This window comes from Cebus imitator, unplaced genomic scaffold (assembly GCF_001604975.1).
Source record: "Cebus imitator isolate Cc_AM_T3 unplaced genomic scaffold, Cebus_imitator-1.0 Scaffold26, whole genome shotgun sequence".
Classification (NCBI taxonomy): Eukaryota; Metazoa; Chordata; class Mammalia; order Primates; family Cebidae; genus Cebus; species Cebus imitator.
In genome coordinates, this window is record NW_016107341.1 from 3,696,262 (window position 1) to 3,722,897 (window position 26,636).

The window sequence follows — 26,636 nt, forward strand, 5'->3', positions numbered from 1 at the left end:
CAAAAAAAAAAAAAAAAAAAAATTAATAAATAAGGCCCTCTGAGAACAAAAATTCAAATTTGTTCTCCATATAAATTCCTAATAGCTTTTTCTTTATTTTGATAATTTCTCTCTGAAACAGTTTTTAAAAATTAGAATCTTACCCTGAATGTTTCTTTTCTCTGTTTTGAGGCAGGGTCTGGCTCTGCTGCTGAGGCTGGAGTGCAGTAGTACAGTCATAGCTCACTGTAGCTTCTACCTGCTAGGCTGAAGTGATTCTCCCACCTCAGCCTCCTGAGTAGCTGGGACCACAGGTGCAGGTCCCCATGCCCAGCTCCTTTATTATTATTATTATTGTAGAGATGGGGTCTCTTTATGTTGCCCAGGCCAATCTTGAACATCTGAACTCAAGCAACCCTCCAGGCTGCGCTGCACAGTGTTGGGATTATAGGCGAGGGTCACCACACCTGGCCCTGATTGCATTTCACAGCCTTTTTTAAACACCTGAAAAGAGCTTCTGATATATTTAATTATTAACTCACATTAAGCCATTCATTGATTCAACAGATATTTATTGAGCATTTTCTGTATTTCAGACATTAATGAGGCATCATTTCAAACACATAAGGAGTCAGTCAATATATAGTCAGACAAGCAGTAGTATAGAAATGGGTACCAGAGCTACGGCGGCACTAGGAACCACTACACTAACAAAAGTTTGGCCAGACATGACATCATAGAAAAAGTGGGTTAAAGAGAAATAACCAGGCAAAAGGAAGGGGAGGTGAGAAGAGAGGGATGGAATTCTAAGCCAAAGAGCGGAGAGAACATAAAAGCTTGGCAGGTTCTGGGAATTACATGGAAGTCTCTTTGATTCTACAGATAACTGAGACCTTGAGATTTTGAAGTTTGTGGTCATCAACCGGCAGATTTTGAGCTAGGGAATTAGCATGCCAGATTGCCACTGCAGAACTATTTCTACTATTCTTTTTTCTCTATATAGAGACTATTGTTAAGTGTGACAAGAAGTTAAACTCGCTCGTTTCCATAGACATGGAAAGCTAAATCCTTGAGTAGTTCGGCGGTTATCATTGAAGCCCTAAAACATATTTTAGTCTTCTTATAAAACATTTTTCTATTTTAATCCATGAAAATATGATTTATCTAGATGTTATTTTTGCATCCCGTAAAAGATCAATGTATTGATTCACAAACTTTCTGATACCAAATAGTTAAAATAAATGTAATTAGAGACTGTGTATTTACTATAAATTGTATTAAAAATTATAAAAATCCCCAGTATTTTTGCTTATTTAATTACTATTAGGCATTATTTTACCTAAAGCTTTATTATCATTATTATTTATTTTTCACCAATATGTAGCCATTCTTTTCTAATTTTCCTATGAAAGTATTTTGTCAAATATAATTATTATCCATTACAATGAATTTTTTAAAAGTTTACTTTGACATGAGGATATGAAAGGAAAATCTCTCCCTTCTGAGGAAAATCTAACATTTCCAACAGAAATACATTTGTTTCTATTTATGTTGCTTATAGTTTTTAGCACGTCTATAGTTTCTTTGAAATTTGTCATACAGTTCATATTGTGTCATGAGAATTGCTCACAATTATCTTTGTCCTGAGTGCAAAATGGGAAATTGGGTAAAATTGGGAATATCTCATTTTTTCTCTTTGCAGATAATCCTCCCTGGATATGGTATTATCTAGTATCACAGTGCTGCCATCTAGCGGCTCCAATGAGTACTTGTTTGTTAATTTTATGACTGGTTAAAACGTAATTTTGAAACAATGTTCCACATTAGAATAAATACATTAAAATTGATGTGTATTAATAAAAATATTATTTTCCCATAACAATATTTTCAGTTATCAAAGTCTAAAACACTTTAAGAAATAAAAATCAAATATTAAAAACTTAAGGAATAGAAAACTCATGATTTTAAAGAAATCTAATCTTTATACCAATTATACATTAAAAATTCAGCACAGCCCACATTAGCAAAATAAATTATATTTACAACCATTTAAGAAAATAGCCTTTATATTTGGTTTGGGGCACATAATTCAACTATAATAATTAAAAACAAATATATTTCAGAGAAAGCCACACGTGTTAATAGTCAATTTTTTTAAGGGTCAACTTGGTTATTTATGCCATAGACTTGATGATTCCAAAGTCCTTTTGGTGACTCTCTTTTATCCATGTTCAAATAGTTCAGACTGAATTCCAGGTAACAGGTCATATTCCTAACCATTGAGTTCATTTGGTCTCAAAATAGTACTTCTTCAAACATAGACATAAAATTTCTAGGGAAGGCAGCACTAATTAACTGACTTTGATATAAACTATGTTAGTGTTTTCCCTTTCTATTATCAAATAACACGATATGCTTAAGTAAGAGTTCTGACATAACTATTCTCTGCCAAATTATATGTTAAGTCCAGATTTAAATAATCATTTTTTAGTCTTGTTATTTTCCTTACATCATACATTTCACTTAGCGTAAGTTGAATATACTAGATGAACTCAACAAATATATCTTTTTAAAAATTCTGTTATCTGAAAAATTTTCAAATACAAAGAAAAGTTGAAAGAAAAGTAAAATTAACACCTGTATACCATTTGCCTCGATTCATCAATTGTTAACACTCTGCCACATTTACTTTTTCCTCCCTTTCTCATACAGAATACATAGTTTAAAATGAATTCTTTTTTGGAAACCATAGATTGTATTCATTTGTATCTCATAGAGTGCTTTAAGCATGCACAGAGGATTTTGTGAACAGAGGAAAACTAATTAGAATTAATCTTTTTAAAATAAAAAAGACTATTATAGTAGTACTTCCAAAGCTTATTTTTTTTTAATCTTTGAGTTTGATTTGTATCTTATTATTCTAAATTTTGTATAACAAATGCAATCATCTTTACTTTAAAAAAATTAATAGTTAATGCAAATTGAAAATAAGCTTCCTTATAAATTACCATATGTATAATTTAATTGATAATTTTCTCAAATGTTAAATCATTCAAATATGTTTACTCTTTTAAAGTTTTCTAAAGCTTTAAAAACTTTACCCTGGGGGAAAAAAACTCTTCATGAATAATGAAACAATTTTAAAAGTTCTATTAAATAAGATTTATAAATAAAGTACTCAAGATCCCTTAAATCCTGTTTATATATTTGGTCTAATTCTTATACCTGCAATTTTAATAATTGCAATTATAAAATTCATTACATAATTAGATATATTAAGTTGGAAATATAATTAATTTTGAAATCTCTTAACCTTTAAAGCACTTTAAATATCATATGCTTACACATTCCACACTAAGCAAAAAAGCATTAGTAACATGTAATATAATAATCACATCTGTTTTAGAGCTAGACCAAAGTTATTTGTCTCTCAGTAAGAAAATCATTTTACCACTCTGCTTTGAGGTTGCAGCTTCCAGCAACCTGCTGTTATCATTTGTTTCTTGACCAGAGATTTTTGCCCAGGACAGGACAACTGAGCTGGGTATGGCCAGGATATCCTCCCAGTCCAACTAGTGGGCACACTGTTCCTGGTGGACGAATGTGAGGACATGCAGCTTTCATACATCCACAGCAAAGTGAGGGTCATCTACAAGGCCCCCTCTGAAAACTGGGCCATGGAGGGAGGCATGGGTCCCGAGTACCTGCTGGAGGGGAACGATGGGAAGACCTACTTCTACCAGGTATGATACGACCACGACTACGTGAGATTCGAGTCCCCTCCGAAAACCCAGCCAACAGAGGACAACAAGTTCAAGTTCTGTGTGAGCTGTGCCCGTCTGGCTGAGATGAGGCAAAAAGAAATCCCCGGAGTCCTGGAGCAGCTCGAAGACGTGGGCAGCCGGGTCCTCTACTACTCAGCCACCAAGAACGGCATCTTGTACCGAGTCGGTGACGGCGTGTGTCTGCCCCCTGAGGCCTTCATTCAACATCAAGCTGTCCAGCCCTGTGAAACGCCCACGGAAGGAGCCCGTGGACGAGGACCTGTACCCAGAGCACTACTGGAAGTACTCCGACTACATCAAAGGCAGCAGCCTGGTCGCCCCTGGGCCCTACCGAATCGGCCGGATCAAAGAGATCTTCTGTCCCAAGAAGAGCAACGGCAGGCCCAATGAGACTGACATCAAGATCCGGCTCAACAAGTTCTACAGGCCGGAGAACACGCAAAGTGCACCCCGGCGAGCTGCCGTGCAGACATCAACCTGCTCCGCCGGAGCGATGAGGAGGCCGTGGTGGACGCCAAGGCCGTGCAGGGCCGCTGCACCGTGGGGTGCGGGGAGGACCTGCCCGAGTGTGTCCAGGAGTATTCCATGGGCGGCCCCAACCGCTTCTACTTCCTTGAGGCCTATAACGCGAGGAGCAAAAGCTTTGAAGGTCCTCCCAACCATGCTCGTAGCCGTGGAAACAAAGGAAAGGGCAAGCCCAAGTCCCAAGCCTGTGAGCAGAGCGAGCCGGAGTCCGTGATCAAGCTGCCCAAGCTGCGGACCCCGTACGTGTTTTCTGGCTGCGGGGGGTTGTCGGAGGGGTTCCACCAGGCAGGCATCTCTGAGGCGCTGTGGGCCATCAGGATGTGGGACCCCACAGCCCAGGCGTTCCGGCTGAACAACCCCGGCTCCACGGTGTTCACAGAGGACTGCACCGTCCTGCTGAAGCTGGTAGTGGCTGGGGAGACCACCCACTCCCGCGGCCAGCGGCTGCCCCGGAAGGGAGACGTGGAGACCTCTGTGCGGGCCGCCCTCCAGGGCTTCAGCGGCAGGAACCGGTGCAACTCGCGCACCGACTCCAAGTTCAAAACCTCCCTGGTGGTCTCCTTCCTCAGCTACTGTGACTGCTACCGGCCCCGGTTCTTCCTCCTGGAGAAGGTCGGGAACTTTGTCTCCTTCAAGCGCTCCGCGGTTCTGAAGCTCAGCCTCCGCTGCCGGGTCCGCATGGGGGTCAGTGCACCTTTGGCGTGCCGCAGGCCCGTCGGTGTGGCGTGGCCCAGACGCGGAGGCGGACCATCATCCTGGCCGCGGCCCCTGGAGAGAAGCTCCCCCTGTTCCCGGAGCCACTGCATGTGTTCGCGCCCCAGGCCTGCCCGCTGAGCGTGGTGGTGGGCGACAAGGAGATCGTGAGCAACATAACCAGGTTGAGCTCGGGTCCTTTCCGGACCGTCACGACGCGAGACACGACGTCTGACCCGCCGGGGGTGCGGGACGGAGCCTCGGCGCTGGAGAGCTCCTGCAATGGGGAGCCTCCGTCCCGGTTCCAGAGGCAGCTCCGGGGCACCCAGCACCAGCCCATCCTCAGGGACCACCTCTGTAAGGACGTGAGTGCATTGGTGGCCGCCCGCATGCGGCACATCCCCTTGGCCCCCGGCTCAGACTGGCGAGATGTACCCAGCATCGAAGTGCGGCTCTCGGGCGGCACCATGGCCCGGAAGCTGCGGTAACCCACCGCGACAGGTGGGACGGTCGCAGCAGCTCCGGGGCCCTCCGTGGCGTCTGCTCCTGTGTGGAAGCCGCAAAGCCTGCGACCCTGCAGCTAGGCAGCTCAACATCCTCATTCCCTGGTGCCTGCCCCACACTGGGAACCCGCACAACCCCTGGGCTGGCCTCTACGGAAGGCTCGAGTGGGGCGGCTTCTTCAGCGCAGCCGTCACCAACCCCGAGCCCATGGGCAAGCAGGGCCACGTGCTCCACCGAGCAACACCGCATGGTGAGTGTGCGGGAGTGCACCCGCTCCCAGGGCTTCCCGGCCCTTTGGCAACATCCTGGACAAGCACCGGCAGTTTGGCAGTGTCGTGCCGCCGCCCCTGGCCAAAGCCATGGGCGTGGAGATCAAGCTCTGTGTGTTGGCCAAAGCCTGAGAGAGTGCCTCAGCTAAAATAGAGGAGGAGGAAGCTGCTAAGGACTAGTTCTGCCCTCCCGTCACCCATGTTTCTGGCACCAGGAATCCCCAACATGCACTGATGTTGTGTTTTTAACATGTCAATCTGTCTGTTCACATGTGTGGCACATGGTGTTTGTGGCCTTGGCTGACATGAAGCTGTTGTGTGAGGTTCGCTTATCAACTAATGATTTAGTGATCAAATTGTGGAGTACTTTGTGTATTCTGGATTTAAAAAGTTTTTTATTATGCTTTATATCAAATCTACCACTGTAAGAGTGGAAATTAAGACTTTATGTAGTTTTTATATGTTATAATATTTCTTCAAATCTCTCCTATAAACAAACAAAATAAAAAGTGAGTTTTGGGAAAAGATTATAAGTCCCTCTGCTTCAGAGCTCTTGATAGTTCTGGGGTTCAAGTTATACTTTCCCGTAAGTTATTTTAATGTCCTTTTTCTGACTCAAAAGACAGGGTTATTTCCTGAGACCCTGTGTACATTGCATAATTTCTCAGTCTGATTTTAAGTCTATGACTGCCACCACGTGTTGCAGCTAACTTCATTCAATCATGTTGACGGATTAAATTCTGAGCGCTTTTTATATTCTTCCTATCTGACTGAGCCACAAATTTACAAATTGAATGATAACTGATTGGATTATATCACCTTTGTTTGACTTTGTTGTTCCCACACTAAAATCATATTAATGATAGGAATATCTTGTTACAAGAACAATTTCAATTAGCTGACTGACATGTAAAACCTGTAATCATCACAATAACAATAATAATGATAAAGCCCTGATGATATGAAGGTTAAAAGAAGTCTAGGAAAATATATGAAGCCAGGGTATTTACCAAAATCTCATATAGGTCTTAATATTTACCAGCTATTCTTCCAAGTGCTTTACTCTTAACTACCTTACTGAATGCAATTCCTTTTCTTATTTGTAAATGAGGAAACTGAGGCACAGGGAACTTAAAAACTTACCTAAGTTCACACTTAGTAAGTGACAGACTCTGGACTCAAATCCTGGGAGTCTTACTGTACCATCCATGCGCCTAACAATGATAGTATTAATATCATAAAATACATATTATAGATATGAATGTGTTTAATATAATTGTGACTTATACCTTGTCTTCGAATCCAGAAACAAATACTGACTTCTCTTTTACTGATGCTCCGTGTAGGTACTGAATTGTTTACTGGACTCTACAGTGACTACTGGATCAGAGATGCTTCGATCTTCCGCAGCATGGGACGACTGTCCCATATCCGCACTGAGCATGATGATGAGCGTCTATTGAACGGTAAGGATGAGGAGAAGAGAATGTGAATTAGGATTGAAACCAACTTTAAAACCTATGGAAAATGTTGCCATTTCGATAATAATGAAAATACAAATACAATTCTTTTACAAATTTCAGGATGCTTTACTAGCAATATTCTTTAAAATATCGTATATGATATGTGTATATAATTTTCTATCAAAATTGATTGGCTTAATTATAAAATCAGTATGCCTTTTGAGCAATGCTTAGAAATCAGTATTTAAATAAGGAAAATAAAACAAATGTATGAAAAGTGAAAAGTCCATATCCAATAAGCTTTTTTGTCCACTTTTATCAATTGTTATAATTTTTGATGAATCGATTGCCCTACTTTGCTTGTTTTAATAGGATTGCATTGCACTTTAGAGACAAAACTCTAAGAGAGTCACTAGACATTCATTGATACAGAATTCTTTGTAAGAAGTAAGTTTTCTGTTTTAGCACACAGGTATATGTAGGTGCTAGAATATTGTTTTATGGTGAGCATTTTAATCACTTTCCACATTTTTATTAAGCTTTAAAATGCATAGTCATTATTGATGATACCTTTCACGTGTTTTACATACCATATCAAAGATCATTTATTCAAATTTCTTGGACTACAGTCAGAAAAATGTAATATAAATTTTCTACTTTGAAATTAAAATGATCTGTGTGCTCTACTTGTAGATAATTTATGAATTAAAATAAATAATAAGACATTTATTTATTGTGACTTTATTTATTTAATATGTTACTTATACGTAGATTTCATTTTTACCTACAATGGGAAGAAATTTATAGATTGTCTTCACCGTGCTCACAATCTGTTCCTGAATGCATTTTAAGTTCGCATTGCATGTTGTTTGAAATTGTTCTTTTCTCCTGGATTCTTTTATTTTCCAATTAAATATTCTTGTAATATTTCTAAAATGGCTGTTAATATGCAAATAAAGTAGAGATTTCTTCATCATGTTTAAAAAAATTCAATAAAAATATTTCTTTTATGAAATAATGCAAGTTAAACTGAAGGATTCAGATGATATATAATTTATTGGAATAACTTATTAGCATTTTGCTGTAATATCTGTTTCACTTTCTCTCCTATATTTTGTTCCTATAGAACCAAAATTTGTAGGTTCATACATGATTCCTGACAATGAAGACAGAGATGACAACAAAGTATATTTCTTTTTTACTGAAAAGGCACTGGAGGCAGAAGACAATGCCCACACAATTTATGCCAGGGTGGGGCGGCTCTGTGTGGTGAGACTTTCTCTCTCATTATGCTTGCTTATCTCACAATTTATGGTCAGGCCTTTATTAAGTTTACAGTAAGTTTCTACTTTTAAATATCTTCCAGTACTCTATAGAATTCTAGAATTCTATAGACTGTCTACCATTGATATTTACTATACCAACCTCTACATCTCATATCTAGTAAAAGATGTATCTTAAAAGAAACTTGTATTTTGTATGATTTTCCCCGTTTTTGAAGCTATACCAAGAAGAAATAGTCTATAATTAGACTATTCCTCTTCCCATGCAGAAGTTTGAACTTTATTTTTCTTAATGAGTTTAATGAAAATCTTTTTTGTTCCTTTAGTACACAGTACAAATAATATACATAGCTATGTTTGAATAATTTGGTTGGTTAGGGTTATTTTAAAAAGCCATCTCTGGTTTATTGAATATTTAGAGAGGTTGTTTGGGACCATTTAAAACCAGTAGGAGTAGCAACATATATTGAACTAATCTAATAAAATTAACAAATGTAAAGTTACCTTGGCATTTAACATAATAAGATGTTTAAGAATAAATTTACACATATTTAAATATATGCATATATGTATATTGTGTGTGTGGTGTATGTCTATATGTATATACATGTATAGTATAGACATTGTGTGTGTGTGTGTGTGTGTGTGTGTGTGTGTGTGTGTGTATTTCAAACTTTCTTGAAAGCTTTTTTCCTTTGTTAAAGGAAGAAAAGAAAGGGATGCTTCTATATTTCTGAGAGAGGCAGACTGTTTACAAATAAAGTAATAATCATGATTACTGTATCTCTCCACTATTATATTTGGAAGATATTTCTGTTTTAATATTGTTTAATATCTGCAAAATATATTTAATATATCAGGGTGCAAGCACACTGACAAGGCAGAATGAAGACACAAAAACAAAAGAAAAATTGTGGGGAATTGCATGTTTGACATTACTTGAGAATTATGTCAAATTTTCCTAGTTAAATAAAAAAGTCATAACGCTTAGCATCTGCATGTTTAATAACACAAAATCTGTGATTGGTCAAAATTCTTTAGGGTACCTATTTACCTCCTTTTGTTTTTCACAGAATGATATAGGAGGGCAGAGAATACTGGTGAATAAGTGGAGCACTTTCCTAAAAGCCAGACTGGTTTGCTCAGTACCGGGAACAAATAGAATTGACACATATTTTGATGAATTAGGTAAATGTTTTTAGGTGAATTAAATTTGCTCTTTTGTGTATATGCTTCTTTGTAACTTTACCTCTAGGACAAATAGAAAACTTGCTTTCTGTGTATTTGACCTCTATCTAACACAGAGCAAGTCTCTGTTCTTTTCATTTTGGCCAGGCCCACATGCTGGGGGAAAAGAAATTGCAAGAACAAAAATAGGCTCATCTTGTTTGCTTAGAGTCAGTGTCTGGTTCCTTCCTGTTGTTCAGCTCAAGGCCACCCAGAGCAGCTGAAGGATTGGCTCTGTTAAGACTTGGTCATGGTTGTATGATTGTATATGAAAATATACATCTATATTGGGTTCTAAACAAATTTATGTCAACACATTTTCTTTGCATGTAAAGAGAGGTAACAATACTAAGTGATGGAATGGTCTTTAATTTTTCAGAGGACATTTTCTTGCTACCTACCAGAGATCATAAGAATCCAGTGATATTTGGACTCTTTAACACTACCAGGTGAGAAATTTATACAGTCAGTAAAACAATATAAATCAAGAGATACCTCACTGGACTCTTCCTTCTTGGTATATGTAACTTGAAAGACTGTGAACCCAGTTGCTGTTCTCATTTTCTATTCTTTATAAGTCACCAGTTGATCTTTATTCTCCAATGTTTGCAAATGTACTTTCATTTTCCAAAGCTCAATCTCAATCCAAATCCTGTTTTAGTGTAGTACCCAGAATCCCCCTGTGCTTAGTATCCTAATCTCTTCACTCTCTAATCTAGAACACAGTGATTGTTTTTCCCACATACAGTTCATAAGATATCAGTTCTTACAATGTGTTATTACTGTAAAAGTCTAGGATAATTTCTTTATTCATCATATAAAGTTTTCCAAGCCAGGCCTTCAGGCTTCTATATCAGCTGTTACTCACTCACCTCTGGATATTTTCCCTCTGAGTTCACTGATGGTCTGGTTTTGAGAAGATAATGCCTTGACAGATGCCAGTCAGTGTCTGCTTTGCTAGTTTCCATTACTATGTTTTTATTTATTCACTTATCTTGCTTGAAATGACTTTCTTCTCCAATACTGATTTAAATCAGTTCTCCAATACTTATCAATTGCCATATCCAAGAAAAGTTCCTTGATTTCTTAATCCCAGATCACTCTTCTCACTCCTTTATTCTGCTTTTCCTGCTCCTATGTTGATTCACAGTGAACACATGTTCATCATTTGCTCTCTATCTTTTAAATTTGCTGCTCAAGTTTAAGATACATAATCTTTTGTTTTCCCTTTTATGTTTTTGTATTTTGTACCACGGCAAAGTGCTATAAAAATGGGTAAAATATTATTTCCTGTGTTTTGATACACAAATAAAAATATTAGAATCAGTTTTTGTTATAAGGTTATATACACAATTTCCTGAGTATCTTTCTAGATAAGGTATAGTGTAGGTGAAATGACTAGGGTAAAAAATAAAGAAGAATATACCTCAGTTATCTTGACAGGGTCAGAATAATATTACTGAATTTCTCTTTTACTTTGTATAAGCCATAAACTGCCACATAATTATGTATACTGTGTTTATGTGGGGTCTTTCCACACAGCTTTAGTTTTTTATTTTTCAGCAGGTGGTTTTTAATGCTTATTTTAGACAAGAATATAATACATCTCTTTAGACAAGAACCCTGCTGTTGCAAAGAGACCTTTCCTTCAACAGAGAAACATGGAAACAATTTGTCTATCAATTATTCTTTGATGCAAAGAAAAATAGTTAATGTAAGTTGGTAGTGATCACAGTACATGGAGAATACTTAACTTTTTAAGCTTCAACTCATTTCTTATGCTGTGAATAATTCATACATTGCCTGATAATTCAGTGGATTTATATGATAAATTTAAGCCATGGAATAATCGGTATAGTTTTTCTATGGGTTAATAAGATCAGATTATAAGCTGTTTTCCTAAATCATAGCATAAGGGCTCTTTCTGAGAAATCAAACATAACACATGATTTTCTACTGTAATTTCTGTTTTGACTGTTTAATTTATATAAATCTGAGAACAAAAGCTTCCCAGCTGTTACCTGACATAAGGATTGATATTTGCAGAATGGTGATCAAAGGTGTGCTACTACTTCAGTTAGGAGACTATCTCAAGTGTTCCCTGTATCCTAGGCATTTCCAATTGCTTCAAGGTGTGTTATAAGATCTGTAAATTGGTGCTGTAGGACAGTAATATAACTTCTGTTTTACAGGTGTCTCAGAATGTAGGAAACTTTATGTGGAACTTTGAATTTTGCAAAACACTTTCACAAACATTAGTTATTTGGATTCTTAAAATACAGAGAATCTGATAACATTAAAATTCATTCAGTTCATGCTAAATTAAGAAATATGGCCAGACTGTTTTAAAAATAATCTTTTAAAATGTTCTTTTGTAGACTCTGATTACAAATGCCTTCAATGAAGCTTGCCATAGTTAGTCAACTACTGCCTTTATCCTGTCAAGTAGAAATTTTAATCAAGAAAATTATTTTGCTTGCTGTTAATTCTGGAGATGAGAGACCTAATTTTTATACAATGAAATTTTCTCATGCTTAACATATGCAGTCCAGTAATCTTTTTACTATAGATACTTTTTGGTGCCTGGAGGAAGAAATATACAAGCATATTAATGTCTATATGAACCCAGCTAAAAAATGGAAAAAAAAAGGCTTAAATTTTCATAAGACTTTAAATTGTTCTTGAAGTCACATACATTAATAAATTTAATACATCTTAATAAAATTTGTAGCAATAGTAACTGCATAATGAGTGAGAAAACACTGTCTACTTTGAAGATAGAACAACGTAAAAGGAGATAATACCTAAATGAGTAATTCAACTTGGGAATAAGTCTTTGTTAATAAGAAGGCCAGATCTCCCTTAACAAAAAAATATAAAACACAATACCAGCTTTTAAAATAAGTGAAGTAACATTATTTTTGTCATTCTAACAGTGCCATTTTTAGCTGTATTAAGTAGGCAATTAAGAAAATGTTAAGTTTTAGAGTTTCAAAATTTGAAATATTGCAATAGTTAACATATCTAGAATATTTTTTGCTTAAAGAAATTACAACTACTTTACCCAAAAGACTTGACTCTTCTCTTTGTAGGCTGGAGTGTTCAGCTAAGTGACCTGCTAGTTAGTTCCAGAATAATAATTATCTGTTTTGTATTTTCAGTAATGTTTTTCGAGGGCATGCTATATGTGTCTATCATATGTCTAGCATTCGGGCAGTCTTCAACGGACCCTATGCACATAAGGAAGGACCTGAATACCACTGGTCAGTCTATGAAGGAAAAGTCCCTTATCCCAGGCCTGGTTCTGTAAGTTTATTTATGTAACAAATAATTCTTATTTTAAGGACTCTTTTGGTAATATTTTGTTCACTGTTTCATGTGCTTTACAAGACTTTGTAATTAAACAATTAAGGAATTCTAAACCTAAAAATATGCTTGGTGAAAAGTGCGTGTAGTAAAGAAATATTTCAGATCTCAAGTTTTATGCTTGTTATTTAATAAAAAGAATGTATAATAGACAAAGTAGCATTACAAAATATATTTATTATCAACATTTTGGCTAAGTAACAGCAATTAAAATTTAATTTTTAAAAGTACTTGTACATGAGGCCAACAAACATATGAAAAACGTTCATCATCACTGGTCATTAGAGAAATGCAAATCAAAGCTACATTGAAATACCATCTCACACCAGTTAGAATGGCGATCATTAAAAAATCTGGAGACAATAGATGCTGGAGAGGATATGGAGAAATAGGAACACTTTAACACTGTTGGTGGGAGTGTAAATTAGTTCAACCATTGTGGAAGACAGTGTAGCGATTCCTCAAAGACCTAGAAATAGAAATTCCATTTGACCCAGCAATCCCATTACTGGGTATATATCCAAAGGATTATAAATCATTCTACTATAAGGACACATGCGCACAAATGTTCATTGCAGCTCAGTTTACAATAGCAAAGACCTGGAACCAACCCAAATGCCAATCGATGATAGACTGGACAGGGAAAATGTGACACATATACACCATGGAGTACTATGCAGCCATAAGAAACGGTGAGTTCGTGTCCTAACCTGGAAACCATCATTCTCAGCAAGCTGACACAAGAACAGAAAATCAAACACCACATGTTCTCACTCATAGGCGGGCGTTGAACAGTGAGAACACATGGACACAGGGAGGGGAGCATCACACACAGGGGTCTGTTGGGGGGAAATAGGGGAAGGACAGCAGGGTGTGGGGAGTTGGGGAGAGATAGCATGGGGAGAAATGCCAGATACAGGTAATGGGGAGGAAAGTAGCAAACCACACTGCCATGTGTGTACCTATGCAACAATCTTGCATGTTCTTCACATGTACCCCAAAACCTAAAATGCAATTTAAAAAAAGTACTTGTGAACACAGAAACATTCAGTAACATGAGCATCATATTTCTCAGCCTCTTCAGTAGTGTTAGCGCCACATATAATTTCAAGCAGGAGAATGCCACCAAATTTTTATATCCTAATGTTAGAATCAGCCCTAAATTCCCTAGGCCAAACTGTCTCCTTCTTATTGTAGGAAATCTAAAAAAAAAGTTTTTTTCTCTACCTCCTCAGAATACATAGCATCTTATTTACCATCTTTGCTGGCCCCTTAGGAAAGAAATGCCAATACAAAAGTATTGCTAGGGTACAAAAGTTCTACCACTTGCCTCTGAACTGTACTACTAAGATTCTTGTTAGCTAGGCATGCAGACTTTTGCGCTTTTAGCACACATGGCTAAAAGTGGTGATGATAGCAATGGTGATGATGAGATGATGATTTTGTATCATTCATCCCATGTGCAACTAGGTTGGAAAAACTTTAGATCATTGTATGTGCTCTGTGAGCTTTGGAGAGCAAACATTTAACTTGTCACACAAGTCAGCATCTATACTCTTACAAGCAGCTGGTGAAATCCCATCACTATACTGATTCCACAATTCCTTACAAGTCAATAGAAACTGTTTTTGTAGAGCCAAAACCCAAAGTGGAAACAAACCTTACCTCCATTAACAAGTGTTAAGACTTTACCATTTTAATCACACTTTCTCACTAGCTTAAAATTATGACTTCCAGAGAGACACAGAGTATATTTTATTTCATTCTATTGATTGAAATTACAATTTTAAATGGAGAAAACCTACTCCTGTGGTTTTGCTGGAAATGCTTCTTGAAACCACATGGTCTTAAAGGAGATTTGGAGGAAGTTACTGGTTATGGAACTGCTTCCAAGCTAGTCCAAAATGTTTCCAATTATGTATCGTGAAAGTACACTCAAGTGAAAAATCCATACCAAATTAGGAAATAAGATCTGATTTTTAAAACCACACCATTATCAATGCCCTCTTTGTGGAATCAGATTACTAAACTACTGTATTTATACTATAAAGTGGAAAATTTTTATCAAGACAATCATTGAAATTGCTGCTAGTTCTGGAGGAAAATGCATAAAATAAGAGAGCACTTACTAAAAAGCATGAATCAGCACATTTAAAGGTTTTCCAATGAGTAACTTAAGCCACTGTTGAATATTTAATTTTATAGCCAGTGGTTTAAAAATTGGCATGGTATAGTACATATTTCTTGTTTTCCTAGTTTATTTTGTCAAATCCATTAACAAATACAAATTCATATAGATTATAGTAAATAGAGAGTGTTTTTATGCCATTGATAATTAGCAGTGATAACATCTGAATAGGTTTTCATGTAACAGCACTAAAATTCTATAGTCAGTGAGCCAAACAGAACCATCATTGATCATATTATCATAGACTTAGTAATGGTAAGGCTATTTGGTACAGCTGTGATCCTTAGTTAGAAGTTTCAGCACAACAAAGAGATTTCTTTTGTATGAACAATAGATTATTTCCCTTCAAAATTTAACTTATATCACAAAAACCAGATTTCAAAATCAGAAAAAGTAATGTAAATATATATTGATGTTAAAAATTTTACCACCCCCAAAAGTTGTCTTGATATTAACTATACTTCCCTTTTCCAAAATTTTTCTAGTTTTTCTGTATATCTAGTGCTGCATGTACTTCTGAACCTAAAATAAAAGTTAAAAAGAAAAATATATGGTTACTTATTTCTAAATGCACAATTGACAATTTGACATCTTCAGTTTTTCTGATTCTTCTCATAATTGATTATACAGTTTCTCTTTACATGTAAGGCAAAAAGAATGATCGAATCCACTTGTTTTTCAGTGTGCCAGCACAGTAAATGGAGGGGGATACAGAACCACCAGGGACTATCCTGATGATACCATCCGATTTGCAAGAAATCATCCACTAATGTACCATGCCATAAAACCTGCCCATAAAAAACCAATCTTGGTAAAAACAGATGGAAAATATAATCTGAAACAAATAGCAGTGGATCGAGTGGAAGCTGAAGATGGCCAATATGATGTCTTGTTTATTGGGACAGGTACAGAGATGAGAAAGTACTCAGAGGCATTTAAATTGACCTTTAAATTAAGTAATTTTAATAATATTTCTAAAAGCACCTATCAACAAATCTGTTCATTGTTAACCCATTTCACACTGCTAATCCAAATGAAAAAGAATGAAATAGAGACCTCATGTGACTGCAATAGTAAGAGTTTATGCCAATTGTCTGGGAACATTATCACTTTCATTGTCAGGAGTGTCATGGTTTGACCAAAATAATATGTGGTTTGTTTCAGATATGAGAAATATTAAAGCTACCAAAGAGAGGATTTGGTGCTTGTATAGCACATAATTCATTATACATAATCAGTACTTCGTATGCATCAATAAATGAATAAGTGAAGAAATGAATAATAGATGTTAATGAACAAAGTTGGTCCCAAATAGAAGTTCTCATAGTGGAAGCAGAATGTCATAGCAAGAATGGTTCTGTCAGTTTCCTACCTTTATTACTACCTTTGTTCAGTGAGTCCTGGAGATTTTGTAAACAATTTGGAACTTCGGACAATAACTTCACCTAAATCTATAAACATATTAATCCTTATGAGTCCATGTCAAGATCAAACATTTGTACCAAGCAGGCCAAATGTTACCCATAATATCCTGTATTAATAAAGTATGATAAATATGCTAAAAGTGACATTTTCAAATAAATGTGTAATTTCAATTAACCCATACATTAGATCTAACTTGTAAAAGAGAACTTAAAATCTTTCAGCCTCCAGAGTAGTATGTGGCAAATTCTTTGAAGTGTTTTAAAATCCTATAATCATTTTTAAAATGTTTAAAATGATTCTTTTTATTTAGCATAGTAATTGCTAGCGTAGTTGATCTTTAGAGAAGTGAGCGTTCTAACATACATGACTTTAATCATAGATATGTAATTCTGAAGAAATATTGGAATAAGCCCAGATCAGGAAACAGGATGTAATATTAATATTAACATTGGTGCTTGGGCTTCTCCAATAGTCCTTTTTTTTTTCTTTGAGTTGGAGTTTTGCTTTTGTTGCCCAGACTGGAGTGCAATGGCGTGATCTCAGCTCACAGCAACCTCTGCCTCCCGGGTTCAAGCGATTCTCCTGCCTCTGCCTCCAGAGTAGCTGGGATTATAGGCATGTGCCACCACACCTGGCTAATTTTGTATTTTTAGTAGAGATGGGGTTTCTCCATGTTGGTCTGGCTGGTCTCAAACTTTGACCCAAGGCGATCCGCCTGCCTTGGCCTCCCAAAGTGCTGGGATTACATGCGTAAGCCACTGCACCCAGCCATTTGTTGTTTTTTAAAAGCAAAGATTTAAGCAAGAAAACATCTATCTTATTCTTAGAAATTGATCTCTGGTATAAGCTGTATTTTATTCATTCATTTTAGGAAGTTAATAATGCGCTCTGCACTGTGAGTTCAAGATTAACATGTCGTCAGATTTCTTTAACAAGCTTTAAATTACTTGGTCATAAATTGACTCATAGTGACTATCAACAAAATTTTTAAAAGTTTCATAATAATATTTGATAAAAATAATTAAAGTATTAGTTTGGTGCAAAAGTAATTGCGGTTTTTTTGCTATTACTTTAATGACAAAAACCATGATAACTTTTGTACTAACCTAATTTGTTATTTGTAAATACCCTGGAAAGGAGAAACCATACATGCCAGTCCAAGAATGTTTTTAGAAATACCTGCTTGTCATATTGATCAAAGCCATTCCAGAGAATTCCAGAAGTATCAAGCATCTATTTGTGCCGCCATATACACCATGTTTAAAGTAGCTTTCAGTAAAAAATTTTCTGGCATTATGCATCACAGAAAAAGTAGCTAGAATAATTTGGCATCTTTCTTATGTTTTATTAATTCTAAAAGATATTTTGATTTTTAAATCTGTGATTGGATTTTTGGATCCAGCTATTTGAAATAATTATTATTTCCTCTTCTTTTCTGGCCAGGCATATAAAATTAATTTTGCTATTAAAAATATGAGTTTATAAGTCATCAGATTGTTTTAAACTGGCAGTGATTAAAATGTTTCATGCTTCTGGATTTCAAATCCTATTTGAATTTATAGTCACTAGTTTTTCCTTTTTTTTTTTTTTTTGAGATCAAGGCTTCTTTATCACCCAGGCTGTAGTGCAGTGGCATGATCTTGGCTCACTGCAACCTCCGCCTCCCACGTTCAAGCAATTCTCCTGCCTCAGCCTCCTGAGTAGCTGCTATTATAGGCACTCACCACCATGCCTGGCTAATTTTTCTCTTTTGTCTTTTTAGTAGTGACAGGTTGTTGCCATGTTGGCCAGCTTAGTCTTGAACTTCTGACCTCAAGAGATACACCCTGCCCCAGCTTCCCAACGTGATGGGATTATAGGCATCAGCCATCTCACCCAGCCAGCTACATGGATTTTAATTTTTTGAAAACCAGACTGTGATATAGCTTCTAGTTTATTTCTTGTTTCGTTTTCTTGTAGATAATGGAATTGTGCTGAAAGTAATCACAATTTACAACCAGGAAATGGAATCAATGGAAGAAGTAATTCTAGAAGAACTTCAGATATTCAAGGTATTTAAAGTAAAAAATACAGACCAAATTTATGCATTACAACTACAAGTGAGATGTAAATAGGAACGATATTATGTCCATTTTTTAACAACAGGTGTGTTGTGGATTCAGAGCTAATATAAGTGAATAATTATTTCAAATTTTAATACATCTATTTGATTTTTACAGACTTTTCAACTGAGAGGTCAATATATACTTAGCATGGAAAAAATTTCAGTGAATAAACTGTGACTATAAAGAAATAACATTTATACTACATATAATTTTCAAAGCCAGTATTACAATCACATCTTGTACAAATGTACTATTAATGCTGAGAAAAAATAATACATTTTCATATTGTGAACATTGTGGCAAGGTAAGCATACTGCTTTTTATTAAGTGCATCAATTATACAAAGAATTTACTAAAAAAGAAAAACAATAGAAAATGATAATGAAAAGATTAGACATGAAAAAAAAATTACATATGCAGATACACACATACATAGGTGCATGTGTGTATATATGTGTGTGTGCATATATATACACCACGCATGCAGTTATACAATCCCTCCCCCAACACACACACATCAAGCCATATCATTTGCAGCAGTTTTGGCTTTGAAAGTGGTTATAACACTGAACTATTGAATATTGATCACTGCTCCTGTGGGAAACAAGGGGTTATGTTCCAGCAGATTTTTAATTATAATTGTCAACAGATCAATTCATAACCTTCTTTTATGTGTGTTTGTGTTTAAAGACACCTTATTTAATATGTATTGCTGATGGATTAACATTGAACTCACAGCCATCAGCGCTATAATCCGTGCCCGAATGAAGCTTATATAAGGAAAGAATTTTCAATGTTAAGGCACAGTGAAGCTTTTTTGAGTTTAGGAATATTAAACAGAACTTCAGCACTATGCTCAGGGGCCATTTAAAAAAACAAAACACCAACAAAAAGCACAGACATGTGACAACTTTGGCACTACATAATCCATGAAAAAGATACTTATTTACACTAAGAAAGCTGAAACAAGAAGGCAGAGTGACAACTTGTTTCATCTCAGCTGGGAATGTGCATGTCCTGTGACTCCATTTTTTTGCTGTTCTGAGTGTGCAGGTGTCCATGAGTGAAAAACACACAATGTGTTGATACTGGGAATACAATACATCTTAGCAAGTAGGTTAATTTGCAAGTACAGAATCTGTGAATAACAAGGATTGACTATATATGTTTATAATGGGTATATGGAAAAGATTTTATAAATGAAAAGCAGTACATTTTGCCTTTACTGTACTAGAGTGCAGATTCCCTAGAGTCACACCCAAAGCTAACCACCATCCTATATCAACCAGAGCAGCTATGCTTTTGTTTATTTTGTACTCTGGGACTCTATATAAGATTTCATTTCATGTTATGAAATGAAATGTGTTTAATATTTACTCACCACAGTGTTTTGTTCATGTAAACTCTTAAGAACATTGCTGCCTAAATGAATAAATGAATAAATGTATAAAAGCATAAAGATTCTGTAGTTTAAAATTTAAAAAAAAAAAAAAACACTGACATAGAGGATCAAATGTTCCCTTTTAGAAAAGAGTTCTTCAAAGGATAATCATCCCCAGAGTGTATTTCACCTGCCTGTGGTTTTCCACTTGCGTAGATGATCTGAGTTTATTGTTTTTCTTAGGGGTGGACTGGCCTTCACAATCCTAAAACAACATATTGATTCTCAAAGCTATGGTATAAATTGTCCTTCCTCTGGTGCAGTTCTAAGAAAATCAGGTTATTCATCTTGTTCAAAGGATCCTGAGTTAATTGTGATTCACCATGATCACTCCAACAGAAAAATATTTTGTTTAGGTTTGGGTTTAAATGATTAAAGATCACCTGGTTTATTAGCAATAACACCTACTGAAAGACACACTGGTGTCATTTTAATGGTTCAATTATGTAATAGAAAGAACATTCTGACATTTTTACTTTATTTAAAGATACTTGAGTTCCCAAAGCACAAGTAATATTCAAATGCAAATACGAAAACCATATTCAAGAGACAAACAGTAAGCTGGTTATATCACCTATGGCTCTTCTCATCTGCAAATCTGCCCACCTCATTAGAAAAAAAAAGTTTTTAAAGCTGTATTTTAATTGTATTTGCATATTGATTTATTAAAATGAAAGCTGTAGAGTACTTAACACAGAACCACTTACATAGCTATCGTATTTTCAGGAATTGACCAGCATATTAAGGTAAATGTTTTTATATTATTTTCTAAAAAATGAAACCTTTTTTAAAATTTCAGGATCCAGTTCCTATTATTTCTATGGAGATTTCTTCGAAGCGAGTAAGTTTTCTCTGTGTGTGTGTGTGTGTGTGTGTGTGTGTGTGTGTGTGTGTCTATGTGTATGTGTAGCTGTGCATGTTCTATATGTAAGCTAAAGTCAAGGGATATGTGCTTATATCTGAACTTATTACAGTTTTATTTTTCTTTTATTACTTTATTTTATTGTAGTAAGAACATGTGATCTACCCTGCTAAAAAATATTAAGTGTACAATACATGTTTAATGACTATAGGTAAAGTGTTATACTGCAGACCTCTAAACCTTATTAAACTTGTTTGACTGAAACTTTATGTCCATTGACTGGTACTGACAAAATTATGTCGTGATTTACATTTAATACATGTCTTCATTTTCTATCTCTATGGAAAGGTAGATGAGAGTAGTTTTACTTCTATGCTACTTTTCAAAAACGATTTTAACAATGATAATCCAAGAGCATGCAATGAAACACACCTCTTTTTACTTCACTGAAATCATTTAATATAAACTTCTTTAGAAACACTTGTTGTACATACTGCCCCAAATTTATTTATAAATAATTCATCATGTTCAGGCAAAAGGAAAGATATGATACTAAATGTTCAGCTACTTGTTCTGTAGATAGATAGATAGATAGATATACACATCATTCTTCTAAATGTTACATGTCAATATTTAAAAGGTCATTTACTTTCCAAATCTCTTATTAATTATTCCTGGAGATTTGTTTTCTGTTTTGAGATAGGGTCTCACTGTGTCACCCAGGCTGGAGTTCCAGTGGTGCAATTACAGCTCACTGCAGCCTCGACTTCCCAGGCTCAGGTCATCCTACCTCAGCCTACCGAGTAGCTGGGACAGCAGGCGTGTGCTACCATGCCCAACTAATTTTGTATTTTTTGTAGAGACAGAGTTTTGCTATGTTGCCCAGGCTGGTCTCAAACTCCTGGGCTCAAGCAATTCACCTGCCTTAGCCTCCCAAAGTGCTGGGATTACAGGCATAAGCCACTGCACTCAGCTGTTTCCATAGTTCTTTAAAGAAAGATCTGCAGTGTTGGATAATGCAAGACAATGAACACAGCTTTTTGAGTTGTTGTCAAATTCAGTCTAGCAATTTTGGTACTCCTGCATTTATGTCTATGAACATATCTCAAATTTTAGAGAAATGAAAATATAAATATTCTATTACCTATATTGAACAACTGCTATAATTTTTCTGTGTGTGTGATGGAGTTTAACTGTTGTCTCCCAGGCTGGAGTGCAGTGGCACGATCTTGGCTCACTGTAACCTCCACCTCTGAGGTTCAGGCAATTCTCCTGCCTTAGCCTCCGAAGTAGCTGGGATTACAGGTGTCCACCACCATGCCTGGCTAATTTTTTGTGTTTTTAGTAGAGATGGGGTTTCACCACATTGGGCAGCCTGGTCTAGAACTCCTGAAACTGCTATAATTTAAGTGAATTTTTACTGAGGTGATTGTGTGCAAATGTGAAAACTAGGTATAATAACTCAGTGAAAGTTTTGTCCATTGCTGCTAGTGACCTCTTTTTGATTTCTGTAGCAACAGCTATATATTGGATCTGCTTCTGCCGTGGCTCAAGTCAGATTCCATCACTGTGACATGTATGGAAGTGCTTGTGCCGACTGCTGCCTGGCTCGAGACCCTTACTGTGCCTGGGATGGCATATCCTGCTCCCGGTATTACCCAACAAGTACACATGCAAAAAGGTGAGACATGATACCTGATGAATTATTTCCCTTGCTCAGGAAAACTCTAATAACCCTAATGCTGAGTTTTTTGTTTTTTGTTTTTTTTTTTTTTTTTTTTTTTTTTTTTTGCATACATTCCATGAAAAATAACCAAGCTATTTTTATTTAAATAAATCATCATAGTTATATCTTGTTCAAAATAGAAACTTTGAAAGCTTGAAGTTTTCTGGAAAATACCTGTATTAATTATTGTTTATAGAGACTGGAGCTGAACATGCTGTTGACCTTTTATTTTTTCACCCAGGTTTGAGTCAGTTCTTCCCTCCTTTGAAACTTTTGCTGCAAGACATGAAACAAGTTTAGATAAAGTGGAAATGTGGAAATGGTGAGCCGCCACACATGAAAGATTCAAAGACTTAAAAAGAAAATAAATAAAGAAATTCTAAAATACATCCTGCATTTGCCCCATGTCCTTTCTACCAGCTGGTCTTCATTTATTTCATTTTGAAAGTGAATATTTTAACTCCTAGGCAAATGCATGACCTGTATAATTAATGAAATGTGTGATTTAATTCAACACAAATGAAAGGTACTTAAAGACCTCCAAACTCCATTGTCTACAATTCTGTGAGGTCATTGCCATTTCCTACAGAAGGTAAATCCCAGGATTCTTTAAGCAGAGATCTTGAGGTGCAGTTAAGTATTTTGAAGAATAAGGATATCTCTTCACTCAAGCCATATGAAGTTCTGCATTCTTTGTGGAAATACCTCAGGAAAAACGTATTTTTATTTCTTACAGAATAAGCAGTTTCTTTCTTGTAATAGATGACCAAAGACAAAATAAAAGACAAAATAGAAGTATAGACAATTTTCCTACTGAAAAACAGTTTGTATTAATTTTAGTTATTTTTATTATTTAACTTTGGGTTGCATTTCTGTAAACCTTTTTTGGAATGTAATTTAACCCAATTTAGTGTAGTTCTTGTTTTATATGTTCAAATATGTAGTAGAATCTCATTAAAACTTCACTCATTCAAAACTTTTGTTAATTTTACTTGAGCTAAATTAACACTCCAGTGAGTATTTTAAGAAATGATATAATAAGCAGATAGCAAAATTATGCTTTGAGAGGACATGTCTGAGCTAAATTCACCAAGTGTGTTACAGAATTGAGCAAATTAATTGATTTTGCAGAATGCTTGTTGATGTTAAAAACAATTCTCGAAGACTATAGTCATATAATTATTTGAAAATATTAACTATTAGTGTATTTGCCTGTTAAGCCAATTACTGTACTATGTGCAAGAGTTATGAAGAAATAATCATAACCTCTTGCCTAAAGGAAATTGGAAACTGAAGTGAAGAATGGAATTGTAAATAATGAAAGTAAGTAGTAGCTTGCTATTGAGCACTTACTATGGATGAGGTACTGGATTAAGAGCAATGCATATAAAACTTTATTTGATTCTCAAAATAATATGACTTTTGAACTTAATCTGGAAGGTAGATATATGATTCCAGTCAAAGGGAATTAATTGTCTGTACAAATAAATAGAATGCTTAGGGAAAAGCATGCAGTACCATGGGTCAAGAGTGAAATAATAGAAGAATACGAGGGTAGAATGTGAATTTTACCACAAATAATAACATCATTTTATTTTTATTAGCAACAATACAAATATTTATAAGCTTTGCACCAAATGCTTATGAATGACAAGGTTTTGTGTTAGGCATGCAGTAGTGATCATGAATTTTAATTCAGCAGCTTCCATTGTTTTTTAGTATATGTTGCATCTTTTAACAGTGTACAGCCCTAAGCTCGATAACATAGTAGATGTGGTGGACAAAAAGAGTTACTTAGAAAAAGTCAAGTGAATGAGAAAAGTAGTAGACAGGAAGGCATGAAATGCAGGAGTCAGAAGCTGTGCTCATAAATGAATTAGTTCAGTTCAGTGACATGTAATGGAGATCTTTCAGTGGTGTCAAATTCTTTTGAACCATCACTCAGCCCTGGAGGAGAACTTTTTGGATAAGTTCCAACACATGAAGGTAAAGTGGTTTGCTTTTATAGCAGATCGTTTTTGCTTCAGAGCTGAATAGAAGCAGAAATTGAAAACTGGTCATTAAAATAAATGCTTTTCTGTTCACAGAGTGAAAATGAGTCAACAGGGGAAAAACATTAATTCACAATCCAAACCACTTGTTTAAAATGATCTTCCAAAATACATTGTGGTTTATAATGCTAGGTCTTTTTCTTCCCCTTGCTCTTATATTTTGTCTATTTCCAGTATTCTCTTTAAAAATTTATAGGAGAGGCTAGAGATATAAGAATAATATGCAACTTTGAGAATGAAAGCAACTTTGCTCAACCCTTCTGAAACTCCTCCACACACACACACACACACACACACGTACTAAAGAAAAGGAATAAAGGACAACTATACTGGGATAATATAAAATGAACTGAAACCTTGCTGGAGAATGTGATATCTTTCTTTTTAAATATATGTTTCCAATAACTTTTAGCAATATTTGTGCACTCAGTTCTGGATGTTGCTTATCTAGAATTATTTGATTATAGCTTCCTTATCTTCACATCACTTGTATAATAATCTTTATACAACATCATCTCTGCAAAGTGGAAGCCATTTCTCATTTCACTGATTTTATTCTTATCCATTATTCATTATTGCTCATCAGGCTTTAGGTTCTCAATATACAAGCAAGACTCAACAAAATGAGGAATTAACAACAGCATTTTAATTCTCATCTAGATCTGCTTTTAGTTGTATCATAGCTGCATACACTAGTATAATATAGAAGCTAAAACATATTTTGTACACAGGTCATAATCCCAAAAATCGATTGCAGATATTCATCTACCATAGTTTTCAGTATCTATTTATTTGTTAAATAAGATCTGAACTCCGGTGTGAGAAAGCACTTGATCTTTTGAAATCGCACTCTATTATTGTTATGTATAAACAGTGTACCCTAGAATGAAAAAGAGACTGAAATAGATTTTAGGTGTCATTTTGCCACCTTTATTTTACAAGGGAGGATCCAAAGAGCCAGGAAAGGGGAAAAATGTACATAAGATCTTGCAGAATATTAGTGGTGGTATTGGGAATTGAATCTGGTTCACTTTTCCAAATTTCATCATTGCATATGGTTAAAGCATCTCATTGTCACTTTGGAAGCTATGCTATCACCCTTCAGGGTAAAACTTCTGCTTTGCCTTCTGTTTTTTCCTCAGTCTTGAAGAAATGCCATGAATTAGAGAAGCAAGTGATATTCTCCACCTTTATGTAATACTTCCATTTTAATCTGTAAACTAAATTAAGTATCTCAGAGATCTTGATTTAGAATTTCAATGCTATTAATACTAATGATAATTCCCATTGTTTAATCCCTCAGAAAAATGCTTATAAATTATATCATTTGATATATATGTGTATATAAAATGTTATATATTAAAAGGATAGTTTTTATATATAGTCAAAACATTATATATTATATATGCTAGAATTATATATATATATATAATGTCATATATATTCAAAACATTGTATATATTATATCTATTCTGGAAATATATATATATAATGCTTGATATATATAAATATATATAGTTTAGAATTTCTCCACAGATACAGAATATTGTATTTTTTTCAGTTACATATCTAAACAATCTATGAAATTAATAATATACTAGAAATGTCTCTGATTATACTAGGCAGATTGGGGGGGAAATATTAATATTTCTTGAGTCCCACTAGATGCACAACATACTGCTAAACATGAATAACACACCATCACATCGAATAGAGCCATATAATTTCTCAATGCCATATCTGA

General features: G+C 35.5%; 1 protein-coding gene and 1 pseudogene across 1 annotated transcript in view; both read left to right on the forward strand.

The window, feature by feature from the left end:
• LOC108300333 overlaps positions 1-6,035 on the forward strand; it is an 8,405-nt pseudogene extending 2,370 nt beyond the window's left edge.
• The window catches only part of SEMA3E (semaphorin 3E), a 285,375-nt gene that overhangs the window by 229,029 nt on the left and 29,710 nt on the right, over positions 1-26,636 (forward strand). Inside the window, exons 6-14 of the mRNA XM_017523091.2 lie at positions 7,102-7,221; positions 8,345-8,487; positions 9,575-9,689; positions 10,108-10,177; positions 12,890-13,034; positions 15,965-16,187; positions 18,667-18,758; positions 21,053-21,094; positions 22,630-22,796. Of these exons, the coding sequence (XP_017378580.1) occupies positions 7,102-7,221; positions 8,345-8,487; positions 9,575-9,689; positions 10,108-10,177; positions 12,890-13,034; positions 15,965-16,187; positions 18,667-18,758; positions 21,053-21,094; positions 22,630-22,796 (1,117 nt within the window). The remainder of the gene's footprint in view (positions 1-7,101; positions 7,222-8,344; positions 8,488-9,574; positions 9,690-10,107; positions 10,178-12,889; positions 13,035-15,964; positions 16,188-18,666; positions 18,759-21,052; positions 21,095-22,629; positions 22,797-26,636) is intronic.